Here is a 17,537-nt window from a genome sequence, read left to right as displayed (position 1 = left end):
GTTATGGATCATTTATATATATATATATATATATATATATATATATACACACACACACATATTTTTAGGTTTTTGCAAGGCAAATGGGGTTAAGTAGCTTGCCCAAGGCCACACGGCTAGGTAATTATTAAGTGTCTGAGACCGGATTTAAATACAGGTACTCCTGACTCCAGGGCTGGTGCTTTACCCACTGCGCCACCTAGCCGCCCCGGATCACTAATATTTCTTATTGGTGACCAATGAAATCACTGAAAATGTAACCTAGATCCCTCTATTAATTAACATAACAATAATCACTCACATAAAGTACCATTTATACAACACTCTAAGTTACAATTGGAGATCACAATCTCTCCATTCTTTTTCATATTGAACAATTCTCCTTGGTTTTCCCCAAATCCTCTCCCCAGTGTGTTGGGCACCCCTTCTTGTCCTTTTAATATTTTAGAGGTGCCAATACAGTTTAGAATATTCATATATTGCTTAAACCTCTTTTTTCCCTAATGTCTTTAATATTGCCACTTCTCAACTTCATGTCAATTATGGAAACATAGTATAATCTTATGCCTACTACACTCTTTCCATTGTCTGTAAGGTTACTATTTGTGGTGATTCTTTGGAGGTGATGACCTATGGTTTTAGCTATGTAATGTCAATAGGAGACTAGTGTCAAAGAAATAGAATTCTGTGATCATATTATTAATAGTGAAAACACACAGTAAAAATTTTCCATTTCAAATCAATTTCTTTCTACTCAGTTCTGGAGTTGGCTTGTCCATTTGTAGTAACCGCTCAAGATACACACACGCACACACACACACAAATGATGCAACTAAGTGGTATAGTAGATAGGGTGCTAGATCTGGAATCTGGTTTCAGACACTTCCTAGCTATGCGACCCTGATCAAGTCTTTTAACCTCTGCTTCATTTTCTTCAACTGTCAAAAGGAGGATGATAACAGCACTTATCTCTCAGGATTGTTGTGAAGATAAAATGAGATAATATGTAGCACAATTTAAAGTGCTACATAAATTTTAACTATTTGTAAACTGAACAGAATATTTATCACAATCTGGATAATCTACATTTTTTATCTACTCTTTTTCCTCTAAGATTCTAAGATCAGAACAATATATTAAGCCCCACTGCACTTTTCAGTGAGGCAGATATTATATTATTTTGGGAACAAACATCTATTAAGCGTCTTATATATACAAGGTACTGTGTTAATCCCTGGGAATATTTTTAGGGAGAAGGGGAATTTATGTCTTAAGGCACTCCCGATGATGATTGCAGTTCAGCCACTGTTCTACAACTTATAAACTTATGAGAGTTGCCCCAGAAGCTGAGATGTTAAGTAACTTGTCTAGTTTGGGTCAGAGGTAGCAATTGAAGCTTACTGATTTTGAGTTATGCTTCCTCAAGCAGCACAGGAAATCAAGAACACTTTCCCTTCAATATTGATTGGTATAACTTTGATGCATTTGTGTTCTGATCCCCAAGGGGACATATGTTCTGACCCCATATTAAAATCTTGTACATATGACTTCAGAGAGCAATTTAGTGGAGTAGTTAAGTTGAGAGCCTGGCTTCAAAAGATTGAGAATTAAGTGGGATGTGAGTAAATAAAGATAACAAGCAAATTCCCTACCTTACCTCTAAAATAAAGGGGTAGTGCCTTCTCCCCCTCTATCCTATGATTATATAATACTATAGGTGCTCAATAACTATGGAACCATCACAATGCTTTTGTAAAGTCTAGTTTTGTGTAATGGTTGTAAAGAACAGGTACATCTGCTGAAATCAGTGTCTGAAGTGACTCTCTTTACAACTTTGCCATTCTTTTCTGTAAGAACTTTCTAATTGAATTATCCAGAAAGTTCTTGTACTGTAGTCTGTCCACAGAAGGGACTATAGTCTATCTCTATGAGTCTGGAGTCATTTGGGGGGGGTTAGTGACCCCGGGACAATTTAGAATGGATGCTTACTACACACATATATCCAATGTGAACAAGAAAGCTATTCTTGCCGTCTGAAGGTTGGGCTCTAGTCTCATGGGCAATTACTTGAACTCAGATATTTATTTTCCTTACTATAAAAAAAGAGAATAAAAATGCTTGCATTCTCTACTCCTCAAAGGTTGTCATGAGAAAAACTTTTGAAAACTTTAAAGAATTGTATACATGATATAGGAAATGGAATATATGCAGAATAAGAATCCACTCCAAATAAACCTCCTAGACTTGGGAAGGATATGTCTATGTCTGAATTTGAGGAGAAATCTCTCCAATGTAGCATGGATCTATGTGAGAAAACAGGATTTCAGTATTTCTTTTTTTTCTTCTAAAAACATCCTATGTGTAATAGCTGTGTTTAGTATATTCTCCATCAATGGGAGATTAGTTTCCTGTAAGTGCCAAACCTCTGATAATAAAAGCATTGAGAGTCAGCCCAGTCAGTGTTTCTTATTCTGCATTCCAATTCCATGAACCGAAAAGGCAAGTTTAAGTTCCAAGTAACATGACCCTAAGTTGAACAGAGTAATTTTTTTCATTCTTTGACTATTCTTTAACATTCCCCCTCCTATCATTTTTGAGGAGGAAATTTAAAAAAAAAACCTTTGGAGAAAATTCAGACTCCCTTTCCCCAAAATGATCATCACCTCAGTACCCACTTGCTCATCATGACTGAAAAGTCAAAGGAAGATTTTTTAGCACCTAATTTTATACATTTTAGCACCGGGGTCCCCTGTTTTTACATCTAGAGTTCCACTGATTTGTCTTTAATTTGTCTTAACCATGCTCATGGGAGTCATTTTTTAAAACTTTTGTTGCCTTTTCAAAAATGCCAACATCTTAGGGTAGTTTCTATCACCTTTCTTCATCTGTTTTGAATCTATGGCAATGATACAGCTGGAATGATTAAGTTTTGTGTTTATCCATCTGGGCTTTTTTCCCCTCTTTTTTCTAACAAAATTAAGGGAGGCGTTCCTTTGCATTCTTATTACTCTCTGGACAGAAAATCACTTTCTTAAGAAGAAATGATAGAAGACCCAAATTTTACTCATAATTCAGAGAGCTAGAAGGGACTATAGAGATATTTTTGTCCAACTTCTTTCATTATCTAGATTAAGGAGTGGGAAAATACTTTTACCTAAGGTCAGATTCAAACTTATTCTTTCTGATTCCATACCAAGTAGTCTCTCCATTACTGCACAGAATCCCCAAATTAACAAATAATTGAAAGAAAATTAGGACATACCTGCAGGAGCAGTGTTAAGTGTATTTTGATTATCAGTAGACTGTCTGTTTTCCACCATGGAACTTCTCATACAACGTGTGATACTTTCATTTATCACAACATTCCTTGAACGCAAATTCTTGTTTCTGATCTGACTGTTTTTCCGAGAATTTGAGAATCCTACACAAGAGTGTGGGAGGAAGTATTATTATTACACAATAGTGAACAACCCCATCCTTACACCCATTCAATCTCCTTTAATCATTTTGCAAGCTAGTGTGTGTGTGTGTGTGTGTGTGTGTGTGTGTGTGTGTGTGTGTTTCCTTTGGTCAAGAAAGTAGATGCCAAAAAAGTAATCATTTTTTTCCTACACTGAGAAGATCTCTGATGGCCCAAGTAAACTAACATCATCATAGTGGTCCAGAGGGGAAAGAACATATTTTAGTTCTAAGACATAATAGCTGTGTGACCTTGGATAAGTCATTTGACCTCTATAAGCCTCAGTTTCCTCATCTGAAAAGTGGAGACAAAAATACTCGTATAATCCCTTTCATGGAGTTGTAAAGTAAGTGCTTTGTAAACCTTACAATGCTAGTGAAATGTGAACTATTATTATCATTACTCTGTTAACCCACATAACATTTTTACTTGTTCTGAGTGATAGATATGGATCCACCCTAGTAGGTTGAAATTCAATATTGACAAGTCTTAAAATCTAGATAGATAGAAAACCTGTTTAAATGCACAGTTTTGAATGTATGACACATAGGATCAGAGATTTACAGTTGCAAAGGATCTGAAAAGTTAACTAGTCCAATCTTCTCATTTCTTAGACAAGGAAACTGGGTTTCTGAAAAGTTAAGTGATTTGCATGATAATATAATATAATATAATATAATATAATATAATATAATATAATATAATATAATATAATATAATATAATATAATATAATATAATATAATAATATAATATAATAGAGGGAATATGTGACAGAGCCAGGATTTGAAGGCAGGTCTCCCCAAAATGGGTCCCTATGACTCCTGTGCAAAGAAATTTCAGCCTGGAGGCAGTTGCCCTTTGCTCTCCAGTTCAATACCTAACCTTAGTATCTTCCCTCTGAGATATCTCCAATTTATCCTGTATATATCTTGTTTGTACATAGTTGTTTGAATTATTCTTTTCTATTAGACGATGGTCCTTGAGGTCAGGTCCTCCCTCACTCTTCTTTTCTTTGCAATGATAGTGCTCAGCAGACAGACTTCAGAGAGAAGGCACTTAAGGTTCTTGTGGACTTAACTTGAATTACAGAATGATTGACATTGAGAGATATTCTCAAGTAACTATAGGGAAGTATCTTCCCTTTTGGGAATGAAGAGTTCCATTACTTGTACCTGGGATTAACATGATTGGAGTTTTATTATTGGTGCCTCCACCCTAAACCCATTGGATATAGTGAGAGGAACAAAGGAAGTCAAATTTATATTCTACCTCCAGCTTTGTGATTATCTGTTTGATCATGGGCAAATTAGATAATGTCTCTCAGTTTTAAGTTCAAGGATCAGAGCATTTAGAGTTGGAAGGGATCATGAAGGTCATCTGATCTAACTCGATGTCACACTTAGGAATAAGAAACAGAACTGGGTTTTACCTAGGTCTTCAAATTCTGGCATCTTGTCATCTGTCCCATCACCACACACATAATCCCTGAACTCTTCTCCCTCCATCCTTTTTACCTTTTGTTTTGGGAATAATCAATGGCAATTATTGCTTTTGGAAAGGTTGAAGAAGATGCCAACTTTAAAGGATTGCATATGTAGGTAGAATAAAGGACCATCTGTAGAAGCTACTGATCCTGAATACAGTAATAGTTCTATAATTCATTATTTTGCTGAAGTAAATACTCCTCTGATACAAATTGTCTCTAATTCCTCAACCATCCTCTTTCCTATGTCAACCAATAGAGGGTCTTCGTGAATTTACCTGGTTCCCTCATAGCACATTCTTTGAAAATGATTCTCTCTGAACTTAGATCATCCTATGATCAAATGGACAGACAAACAGCACATATGAACTCATTATGATTCCTTTCTTCTTTCATCTAAGTTTCCCAATTTCCATTTTGATCCTTCCATTTAAGGATATTATCATCCTTTCAGTTCCCTGGTTCATAACTGTAGTATTATTCTCTCTTACTAACTCTTCCTCACCCATACATCCAATAGTTGTTATACCTGACATATCTCCTTTCTTTTCACACTAAAACATAGTGCTTTTCTGTCAACTACTCTCTTCAATCAAATGTATTGTTTAAATTTTTGTTCAAGTGCTTCCAACAAGAAGTCATCTATAGATCCACTTGTATCCATAGAGTCAAATGTTTTCTATAAAAGTATGGGTAAAAAAACCAAAATGTATTTTTGCTTTAAGTGAAATTTTAGATATTGACACACAGATTCCTTTCTTCTCCTGGGCTGTATTTAGATGAACAGAAGGACTAAATAGACTGTGGTTTCTAGGTGTACATGAGGGACCCAAAATTGAATAAGAATGACTTCAAGTAGCAGAAACTTATCATCTCATTTTATCATGAGACTCATTTGACCAAGTTTCCAAAAAAGGTCTTTCAATTAATTTCATGAACCAAATATGCATTCAATACAAGGATACTTAAATGCACTTCTCTTGAACAACAATCAAAAGAAGTGGTTCGTTATGAGATGGTAAGGATTTTTTGTCATATTAAATTTTTCCTGTGATAATTTTAGTTTGTAATTCAATTTATATGTTAATTTCTAAATGACACTAATTTCTCAAGAGTCTTATGCTACAAGAAATGTTCTTTCTAGAAAGATTTCATACTATAGAATTTTTATGATTAATCCTTATATCAGACTTTCAAAACTTGAAATTATCATGTGTTACATAGGTATTCATTAATATTATGAATATTGGTGGAGAAAAATGGAGTTAAAATAATATTAATTTACAATTTTCAAATTAAGATTTGCAGGGCAGTAGGGTTCAGGTGGCTTGCATGTCACATGGCTGGGTGATTGTTGGGTGTACAGGGCCAGATGTGGGCTCGGGTGCTTGTGGCTCCAGGGCTAGTGCTCTGTCTATTGCGCCACCTGGCCATACCTACAATTATTACCATTATTTTTTTAATTTTAATTTTTTTCTTTCCCCTTTATCGCTCAAGTGAGTCTATATTATGGGGGGGTATTCTATTTACTCTTAAATAAGAATATTTTATTAATGTATAAAAATTATTTGTACAAAATGAGAATAAATATTTTAAAAAAAGATTTGCAAAGTGCTATTCCCATAGGCATCCTATGAGGTTGATAATGGAAGCATCCCCATTTTTCAGACAAGGCCACTGGTCACACAGCTAATGCAGGATTCAAACCCAGAAGCAGGATTCAGCTACATTCCAAGCAAAAAGACCTCTAATCATATTTCAGTTCTCTTATTTATTTTTGTTACTTTATTTACAACCACTTGAAGTCTCCTGACAATGTTTTATTTATGAGGAATCTCTTCATTCTCCTTACTCATTCACATAACCCCCTCCAGGTCCTCTACTCATCATCAACTCAATTTATTTGAAAAGGTACTGCTTTTAAGTAGATCCTTAAAGACCAAAAAAAAAAAATGACAGTTCTATAAAATGGTCACTATAAAATAGAACTACAGGGAAGATTATGCAGTGGACAGAGTGCTGGACCTGGAGTCAGGAAAATTATATTCTTGAGTTCAAATCTGATCTCAGATACTAACTCCCTATGTGACCCTGGACAAGTATCAATTAACCCTGCTTGCCTCAGTTTTCTCATTCTTAAAATGAGGCAGAGAAGGGGATGACAAACCATTCCAGTATCTCTACCAAGAAAACCCCAGGGGCGGCTAGGTGGCATAGTGGATAAAGCACTGGCCTTGGAGTCAGGAGTACCTGGGTTCAAATCCGGTCTCAGACACTTAATAATTACCTAGCTGTGTGGCCTTGGGCAAGCAAGCCACTTAACCCCATTTGCCTTGCAAAAAAAAAACCCAAATGGGGTCATAAAGAATTGGACATGACAAACAACTGAATAACAAATCTATCAGTTACAGATGCCACATTTTTGTTGTTGTGTGTATGTTTTTTAAATCAACTGATTCCAAGGACCCATCAGGTTTGAGACCTTCTTCATTATTTTTTTTCATTTTTCAGTCAATTCCCCATTACCAAGAGACTGATATATATATATATATATATATATTTATATATTTATACACACACACACACACACACACACACACATATATATATATATATCTTTAGGCCTTTTGACTGCTCAATGAGAGCTCTACAACAAGGTTAGAAAGAAGTGGAAAGATTATTAATTATAATTATTAAATTATTAAATAAATTAAATTTTAAAAATTATTAATCTTATTTTTTAAGAAGAACAATTTGGTTAAAGGAAGTTTTCAATGAATGTCTACTTAAATTTAGGGATTATTAGTGGAATTGAATTATTTTCAAAATCAATCTATATTTTCAAATATATACTTCAAAATATAGTTCAAATGCAAATAAAAATTGACAAATGTGTATTGTCATCTGACAATATATGGGTAAGGAGAAGTGAGACACAAAGACAAATTTCTTTGTCTCTTTTCCTGAAGAAGTTCATGATCTAGTTGGGGAAGAAACATTCAAATAATCATAAAATGAGGTAGAAGAAGTTAATACATAATTAATGTACCAACAAAATGCTATGAAATGAAAAGTCATTTTTAGCTTAAGGAATTATGGAAAACTCATGGAGAAGGTGGCATCTACAAAATCTGAATGCTTCCAGAGAATCCAATTTTGATTGAATACAATCAATTCAAAACCTACAACTGCTACATCATGCATAACCATGGATTTCTTATCCATTGTAAGTATTGTAGTCATGCTTCCTTTGAGTAACAGCAGCATTTGTATTGAGAAAAATGAAAAGTCTAAGAGAGAGTTTCTGGGTAATTTAATCAATAAATTGAGGCCAATGGTCTCTCTCATAAGCAAAGATGCCATATAGATGTCACTGAATGCTTAAATACCTTTGAAAAAGTGGTTGTCCCTGATTCATTAACAATTAATGAGAGAATGAATATTATGATAGAGATGGGCTTTTTCTAATGAGATACTGGGATGTGATCATGTCAGCAATCCCAGATCATTTTATTCCAGCAATCTATATTAAAGAATCTATCCTCTACCCAGTCCTATTTAATTCAAACAGTGGTGAGGTTCTCATAAGAATTACACTTAGATAAAATAGTATGGGATAAATTATTGGATGAGGTTAGAAATGTCCTTGAGAGACTGTGCTTTGGGAGCAGCTAGGTGGTACAGTCAGGAGTACCTGAGTTTAAATCTGACCTCAGACACTTAATAATTACTTAGCTATATGACCTTGGGCAAGTCACTTAACCCTACTACCTTGCAAAAATCAAAAAAACAAAAAACAAAAAAAGAATGGATGAGTCAGAAAACAAATCACAGAATCAACCAATAATTTCATTAAAGAGAACAACAATGAGAGAATGGTCTTTGAATGAGAAAGGTAAAAGAGGATCTTTGGGTCCCACATACAAAATCGGCTATTAATATAGAAAGAAATAATCATTTTTCTCATTGTGGACAAGGGGTGGTAAATATTTTGATAACAGGTAAGATAAAAATATTAATTTAGAAAATAAACCATCCTTACCTGGTTTCTGGGGAGTTTTCTTCATTTGTTGTTTTTTGTTATTTTTCTGCTTTCCAGTTAGATGTTTCATCCTCAGTCTAAAATGTTTTGGTTTCTTTGGAGTTTAAAAGCTATATAATGATGTCAAATCTTTTTGACTATAGTTCTGTAGGAGAGAAAAGGGAAATTAGAGTTCCTTTCTGGTAGGTGTTAACGTTTAAGAAATCAGTAACTATTTAATTTTGTTGTTGTTGTTCAGTCATTTCAGTTATGGCTAACTCTTCATGACTCAATTTGAGGTTTTCTTAGCAAATTTACCATTTTATTCCCCAGTTCATTTTATAGATGAGGAAACTGAGACAAACAAGATTAAATGACTTACTCAGAGTCACATACCTAATAAGAGTATGAGGACAGATTTGAATTCAGACAGATGAATCTTCCTGACTTAAGACCTAGCACTTTATCTATTATGCCCTAACTGTGCCCTAGCTGCCCTAACCATTTAATTTATTCACTCATAAAACAAATATTTATGCATTGAGAGAAATGCATTGAGCACATTATGAACTGCTAAGGGATAAGAGAGATATAAAATTTACATTAATCATGGTCCCATTCTTCCTGAAGCTTATAGTGTAGTAAAGAGTTAAGTTACAAACACAGATAACTCAAACCCATATTACTTGACTAGTGTATCGCAGAAGGCAAACCATGGGGGGTCAAGATGGGGTTGAGATTATTTCTGTAGGGATATCAAAGAAAGTTTCCTTCATTGAATTTAAGAATTAACAAATGAAGAGGCAAAGGGAGGATATTATAAGCTATCACTTTGGGATTGACAAGGGTAGAGACTCTCCCAGAGATAGAAAGTTTCAGGAATTAGAAAGAAGTTCAGTTGAATTGGAAAGGAACTTATCATGAAGCAAGACAAGAATGGAAATGTGATGCCAGAGTGGGAAGGATCCTGAATAACAAATAGAGGAGTTTGAAATCTATTTGGTAGGCATTGGGGAGCCACAGAAAGTTTTCCAAAAACTCCCAGTCATAACCTGGCAACATTAATTCCATTTTAATTTCCTTATTCTTTGTCTTTCCCTTTATTGTTTTAGCACTTACATTAATACTCATCTTTCATGTGTTCTTAGAATATCAAATTGTATTTGCCTTCATTTCTTTTAGGTGAAAATTTTTTTGATAGTTTTTCTGCACACTACTGGAATGATCTTAGGGCCCTCTCAGATCCACTACTTATTAGTGAAATGACTCCAATTGGACACTTCCCTCTGTGAGAGTCAGTTTCCTTTTTTATTTTTGGTTTTTGCAAACAATGGAGTTAAAGGGACTTGCCCAAGGTCACACAGCTAAGTATGTATTAAGTGACTAAGACCACATTTGATCTCAGGTCTTCCTGACTCCCAGAGTCACTGTTCTATCCACAGTGTCAACTTGCTGCCCCCAAGAGAATCAGTTTTCTTATCTGAAAAATGATGATGTTAATCTTTGCACTAAAATAAAGCAGGTTCTTGTGTGTGAATCAAATGAAATAATATTATAGAAATCACATGTAAACTATGAGCTAAATAAATGTCAACAATTATCATTATTATTAGTTAGCAAATGAGATAATGCAGGTAAATTACTTTCCAAATCTTGAAACACTAAATAAGTTATTATGATTGTTATTATTATTATTGTTGCTCTTATTATCTTTGAAAGGAACTCAAAAGATATATTTGAGTTTAGAAACTGAAAGTTAGCATATCATATACAAGTTTGTAGAAATTATTCCTAATGGGAAATTGATGGATCAAATTCTAAAACAGGTGCTCTGGAAAATGTTTATGTTTCATATCTTTTCTCACAATATTTATATTCATTTAATCAGCTTTACACTCCACAGTCATTGTCCTTTCATTGCAAAAGTGAGAAAGAGATATTTTTTCTTTTTTTAAAAAATTTTCTAAATCTGCTAAATTTCCCCTTATTTCCCACTTCTTTGTTTGGGAAGTTAGGAGTGGGGAGAATGTAGGAAGTGGTTTAATGAGCTTTTAGGAATGAGAAGCCAGCCAGGAAGTGAGAATTCCTAGGAGGAAATATCTATGTCCTGGGAGAGGAAACTCTGACCTCATCCCACTGTCCACCCTTACACTGAGTTTTTCATATAAAGAAAGCTGATTACAAAGATAGGGCTATCTAGATATATTCAGACCAGACTGAGTCAAGCCTAGCTCTGAATAGGCTGGATGAGTTCTTAGCCTTCTTTCAGTTCTAAATTCTATACTACTACTACTACTACTACTACTACTATCTTTGGATTCCTGAGGAATGAAACATTTCATTTTATTTTAGTTAGATATCAAAATTGTTTCTAGAAAATAGACCTGGACAGAAGACATAGTCAGGACAGTAGGGAATCATGGATGAGCCTCGGACCTGGAGTTATAAATTTACTTCATGACCTGATTTTAAAACTCATTACTGGGGGATCCTGGACAAGTTATTTAATTTCTCCAAATGTTTGATTTTTCATCTTGAAAATGAGAATTATAATGATTATCATGGTCCAGTGGTTGCTATGAGAAAAGTATTTTTACCTTTAAGGTGCTGTTTGTAGTAACAGACAATTAAAGTTGGAAATGACTTTAAAGGTCATTTTATCCAACCTCCCATTTTGTACAGAAAAAACAAACTCAGAGAGGTTATGACCTGACCAAATTTATGCAACTTAGTTGACTTAGCTGGGACTCAGATCTTCAGATACCCCATCCTATGGGTCTTCCTCTTTCTTTTACTTCCTTCTTTCATTCCTTCTTTCCTCCTTTTCTCATAAAAATAAATTTATTTTCATTTATTTTAACCTTTTTTTCTTTTTAAATTTTGAGTTCCAAATTCTCTACCTCTCATCCTACCCCAACAACATAAAGAGAAGGAAAAAATGATATTAATCATGCTTAAGAAATTATGAAAAATGAATTTGCATACTAGACTATAATAGCAAAAAAAATTTAAAAAGAAAGTGAGAAAATTCACTGGAAATGGATGGAATTTGTTTATCAAGCATTCTTTAGAATTGTTTTGGATCATTGTATTAATCAGAATAAACAAGTGTTTCATAGTTGGTCATCATGGTGATATCCTGATTCTTATCATCTCACTTTGCATCAATTTATATAAATCCTATCCTATTTTTTCATGACTCCACCCCACCTTCCTTAAAGTACAATAGTAATCCATCACAAGCATATGTCAAAACTTATTCAGTCATTCCCAGCTGATAAGCCTCTCCTCATTTTGTAATTCTTTGCCACCACAAAAAGAGCTACTATAAATAATTTTGTACAAACAGATCCTTTTTCTTTTATCTCTTTGGGGTACAAATCTAGTAATGGTCAAAGGATATCCGTGTTTATAGCCCTTCAAATTGTTAGTTCTCCTTTTGACCTTGGACCTAGGATCTCTGCTCTCTTGTGTAAAATGAGAAGCACTCTTCTTCACCCTGCTTATAGATGATAGAGTTGTCAAACAGCCCTAGTTTTGCACCTAGTATCAGCAAAAGGTCCCTTTTACTCTTTACTCGACCAGTTGTCCCCCAAATCCCCCTTTCCCCTGAGAATTCCTAAAGATCTACCACTAGTGCTGCTGCTGGGCTCCTGGCCAACACCCACCTGGAGTCACAGACTTCTGCTAATATCTTAAGTTAGCTGAGGTTGGGAAAATTCTGACCTCTTGTTGGCTCTGCCACTCCAAAATTTGATTAAAGTTGTTTGGAGGGGAATGTTAGGAGAATTCAATTAGGTTGTAACATCTTGACTCTTCTCCCTGAGATCCTTCAGTTGTTTCTTCAATACTTGAAGGTCTTTATCATCTCTCCAAGTAGATACTTCTCCCATTGATTCTGATCATGCCTTCTCATCTTTTGTGACTCTGGTCCATGTCCTTGTGATGACTAAGCACAGCACCTCCTCACTCAAATCTAATTCATGTGCTTGTCATGACATCACCTCCCTGAGGCCATGGTCTTTTTCAAGAACAAGGACAAGCAACATCACCATGTCCTTCTATAACTAATACATAAAGGATCCACTATCACTCTTGGGGCCTTCTTCTTGATAGATGAAAGAGCATTTAACTGCTTTCTATATGCTAAACATGATACTAAGTTCTGATGGTATAAATATAAATAAGAGATTCTCCCTATCCTCAAAGAGGTTACCATTACAGATTTCAGTGGATAGCACTGGACTTGGAGGCAGGAAGATTATAACTGATATGATAATTAAGATTTATATATTATTTATTATGTACCAGAAACTATGCTAAGTGCTTTACAATTATTAACATATTTGATCCTCACAACAGTATGCCTATTCATTATTCTCTGGGTGACTGAATGTATGGAACTGTGATATTTCATGATTCATAGCTGTAAGATATGATCAGAAGAAAACAAATATGGGAAGGATCTATGATGATTGCATCAGCTTGGAGAACTCCCACTGTGGGAATTTCCTCTATCGAGGCACATTGCAATTTAACTTTGATTTAGTAGAAAAGTCCTAGAAAGTTATCTGTGACATATTAAGACTTATCCAGAGTGAAGTGTCAGAGTCTTCCTGACTCCAAGCCCAGAGCTCTATCCCCTAGTCAACATTACTCTGATGATGAACAATCTATCCACTTGACAACAGTGGGATAAATGATGAATGCTATTGTTAAAAATCAAGGATTTTTGGTTCCAAGGAGAAAACTGGGGTCATTAAAAATGCTGTACATTTGCCCATATGTAGTCCAGCCCACTCCCTTTCTTCTCCTATCAAACTCAACCAATGCTTATCAAATGTACTGAAAGCATTATATGAGTAGTACACAAGTATGGTACAGAGAAAAGAGCACTGGATTTGGAATGGTGGCTGCAGGTTCAAATCCTAGCTCTGCCATTTGATATCTGTGTGACTTTGGGCAAATCATTTACACCTATAAGTCTCAGTTTCTTTATTTGTAAAATTAGAATCAGATAATCTATGGAGTTTTTCTTCCAGTTTTAAATCTATGATTATGCATTTAAAATTATTTTGATGACACTAATAATTAATTCACTTCATATAATTAACATAGTTAAGACGAAGATCAGCTTTAAAAAAAATAGTTTTCCCTGGGCAAGTCATTTAATCTATGTGCCCCAGGCAACTCCTCAAGAATCATTAAGTGGAATCAGTCTGGTGCAGGAGCCGTGGGTCAGGAGTCTGATTATTTGGGTTCATATCTTGTCTCTGATATTCATCAACCTCATGAACTTAGACATAACTCTTAACCTACCTCAACTTCAGTTTCCTCATTGGTAAAGTGAAGGAGTTAGCTAGCCAGCTAAATGTGAAAGAAAAGGACAATTGATGTTTGAGGTAATATGGCTAGTTAGAGGCAGCCTGCCATAGTTTTGTTGGATTCAGGAAAACTCAAGTACATCTCTTGCCTAAGAAACTTATTTATTTTGCAACCCTGACAAGTCCCTTATTCTTTATAGACTTCAGACAGCTCCTAAGAAATTTTCTACTAAATTGGAGCTGAGTATAGCTAGGGGCACACCAAGTATACACTAGTGTAGCACACACCAAGTTCCTTCCCTGACAAAAATCACATAGAAAATAATTTTTTTGTGAGTAAGATGATACCATAAGATAAACATTTATTAAGTGCTTGGTACTTGGCAGGCATTGCGCTTAACACTGGGGCTACAAATAAGAAAAAAAAGACAATCCCTACTATCAAGGAGTTTATAATCTAATGAGGGAAGACAGTTTACAAAAATACAGTTGGGAGATGCCAGAGGATACCAGTCAGGGTGGCAACTGTTAGTTTTGGTTTTTTTGTAATAACTCATTTTTCTATAGAATGCTCATTTGCATCATAATGCTGTGAAATAGGCAGCTTGTAAGACTGCATTGTTGGAGAGGGGAGGGGAGTCATCTTTTCTAATGCCTTCATTTTATACATGAGGATATTAAGAACTGAAGAAGATAAGCAACTTGCCCAAAGACAGATAAAGCACAGCTAGAACTAAATCCCAAGACTTTGGACTTCAATTCCAGGTCTCTTCCTACTGCACTGTGCTGCTAATTTTTTGCCCATTTTGCAGATGAGGAAAGTGAGAATTACAGAGATTATGTAACTTGTTATCCATTAGTTTACATAGCCAGTAACCATCAGATTTTGTTTGTTGTTCAGCCTTTATTCGCTGTTCAGTCATTTTTCAGTCATGTCCAACTCTTTCATCACCCCATTTGGGGTTTTCTTGGCAAAGATACTGGAGAGGATTGCCATTTCCTTCACCAACTCATTTTATGAAATAAAGAATTGAGCCTAACAAACAGGATTAAATGACTTGCCCAGGATCACATAGAAAATAAATGTCTGAGACCAGATTTGAATTCAGGAAGTGAATCTTCCTGACTCCAGGACCAGCTCTCTCTCCACTGTGCCACCTAGTGCAGGTTCAAGCTCAGAGAAACTTAATTCAAGTTTTGCATACTTTCTATTGTATCATATTATGTCTCTATAATACCTTTCCAATTGCATAGGGCTTTAAGGTTTACAAAGCACTTTCTCCTCAGTAACTGTGAACAATAAATATATAAAGTAAATATTATCATTCTTGTTTTAAATAAATTAATTAAACAAACTTTCCCAGAGGGAGAGAGTAACTTATCTAGGGTCATACCAATAAAGTCTTAGAGAGAAAAATTGAAAACCAAATCTTTCCAAGTCATGTGCTTTTCCCAAACCCAGAATGATTTCGTAGCCATAAACTTCACTTTTGACCCCAGTCAGCTGTCTCCAAAATGAAGTCATTCCCTAGCTTAAAATCAAAAAGATTATTAGATGGGTTGGTGCAAAACCATCATTGCAATGGAAAAATTAATCAAATTGATCAAAAGTGGATTGAGAATCAGGACCTTTCTGTGAGGAGAAGACAAACTCACTTAGCACTGACTATTTAGAGGTTGTCAAAAAAACAAACAAACTGGTTTTTATGAACCAGGAAATAGGCTGATTCATAGGAAAGGAAATGAAGGGTATGATTTGATCTTTGCCAGCTAAGTGGAATTCAATTCCATTTTATAGGAAAACAAAAGGGAGGAATTTGCCTGGCATCTCAATTCCTTGGCTGGAATGGTTTATTTCTCTTCAAATACAGAAAATTGTCTTAAGCTTAAGCTTGTAGTAGTAACTCCCATGTGAAAGAAATAGGTATAACAAGGCATTAATTTACATCTGCTCTGAAAGTCTTTTTGTTACAGCTTATCCTTGGCTTTTGAAGGGGTCCAATAACATCACTGGTGGTGGAGGTGAAGCCTTGAATTTCCCATGAACTGGATTTAAATGAGAAAGAGCTAAGTAAAGTCTTCAGCGTTAGTCTCTCCTCCAGAGTCATCAGAGTCAGGAGGAAAGGAAAAATTAGAACGACTGAAGATGGCCCAGGATACGGTAGTTTTTTTAAATTATGGTCTTTCCCAGGCTCTGATTGTCTGAGACAACGTCCTTTGAATGACAAGCAGTAAAGACAGCATGTCTTTTATTCAGAATAAATATAAGATTATTTTGAAGGAAAAGTATTAGTGCCCAGGAATATCAACAAAGGTCTTCTACAGGAGGTGACATTTGGGATGCTCTTTGAAAGAAGATTTGGGGGCGGCTAGGTGGTGCAGTGGATAGAGCACCGGCCCTGGAGTCAGGAGTACCTGGGTTCAAATTCGATCTCAGAAACTTAATAATTACCTAGCTGTGTGGCTTTGGGCAAGCCACTTAGCCCCATTGCCTTGCAAATAAAAAAAAAAACTTAAAAAAAAAGAAAGAAGATTAGCATGCAGCATAGCCTGATCAAAGAAATGGAGATAGGAGATAGGTTGCTCATATGTGAACCAATTTGGCCAGACCATAGAACATAATAAGCCTGGAAAGGCAGGCTGTGGCTAAACTGTGAAGTACATAAGATGCCACAGAAATTTGTATTTGTTTTTAAGATAATTAGAAGCCTCTGGAGTTTATTGAGTATGAGAAGAACATGTGCTTTAGTAATATCACTGCCAAATATGTAGAGGAAAAGGGAGTTTAGCTGATCTTCATATCAACCCTATGCATTATTTGCAACCACGTCCTAAAGGAGTAAACTGTTCCAGAAAGATTAAGTGATATGCATGCCATATGATTTTTATTGTTATTATTAACAGCAACAACAAAAATAACTAACCTTAAGGTGAACAAAACTTTTTACAGTGACTATTTAGTATATATTCCAAGTATTAACTTAGTTCCTCAGGCAGTTCTTGAAGACTTTTTAAGTCACAGAGACCTAGATACTCCATTGGCTAGGTACTAAATTTGTTTCTATTCTGCTGGCATGTAAGGGGTTTTGAGCACTCTAAATTTCATATCCTGGGCCAAGTTTCCATTGCCTCATCCCAGTTACTGGCTCTTGGCTCTCCTTCTTTCCCTTTCTCCTCAACACAACATTAGTAATAGCTCGTATTTAGAGTGTTTTCTAGTTTATGATACACTATTCTCACAGTACTT

The 17,537-nt window shown here is 35.2% G+C and overlaps 1 protein-coding gene across 4 annotated transcripts in view; it reads right to left on the bottom strand.

Moving 5' to 3' along the window:
• Nucleotides 1-17,537, bottom strand: part of IL33 (interleukin 33) — an 89,516-nt gene that overhangs the window by 8,754 nt on the left and 63,225 nt on the right. For all 4 annotated transcript variants that reach the window (XM_074197487.1, XM_074197489.1, XM_074197485.1 and 1 more), the window contains exons 2-3: nt 8,988-9,132; nt 3,263-3,421 (exon numbers count right to left, since the gene is read on the bottom strand). In XM_074197487.1, the coding sequence (XP_074053588.1) occupies nt 3,263-3,421; nt 8,988-9,057 (229 nt within the window). In that variant the 5' untranslated portion in view covers nt 9,058-9,132. The remainder of the gene's footprint in view (nt 1-3,262; nt 3,422-8,987; nt 9,133-17,537) is intronic.

The sequence above is a fragment of the Macrotis lagotis genome, chromosome 8 (assembly GCF_037893015.1).
Source record: "Macrotis lagotis isolate mMagLag1 chromosome 8, bilby.v1.9.chrom.fasta, whole genome shotgun sequence".
NCBI lineage: Eukaryota > Metazoa > Chordata > Mammalia > Peramelemorphia > Peramelidae > Macrotis > Macrotis lagotis.
The sequence above is the reverse complement of the archived record's forward strand: the minus strand, read 5'-3'. Positions and strand labels throughout refer to the sequence as shown.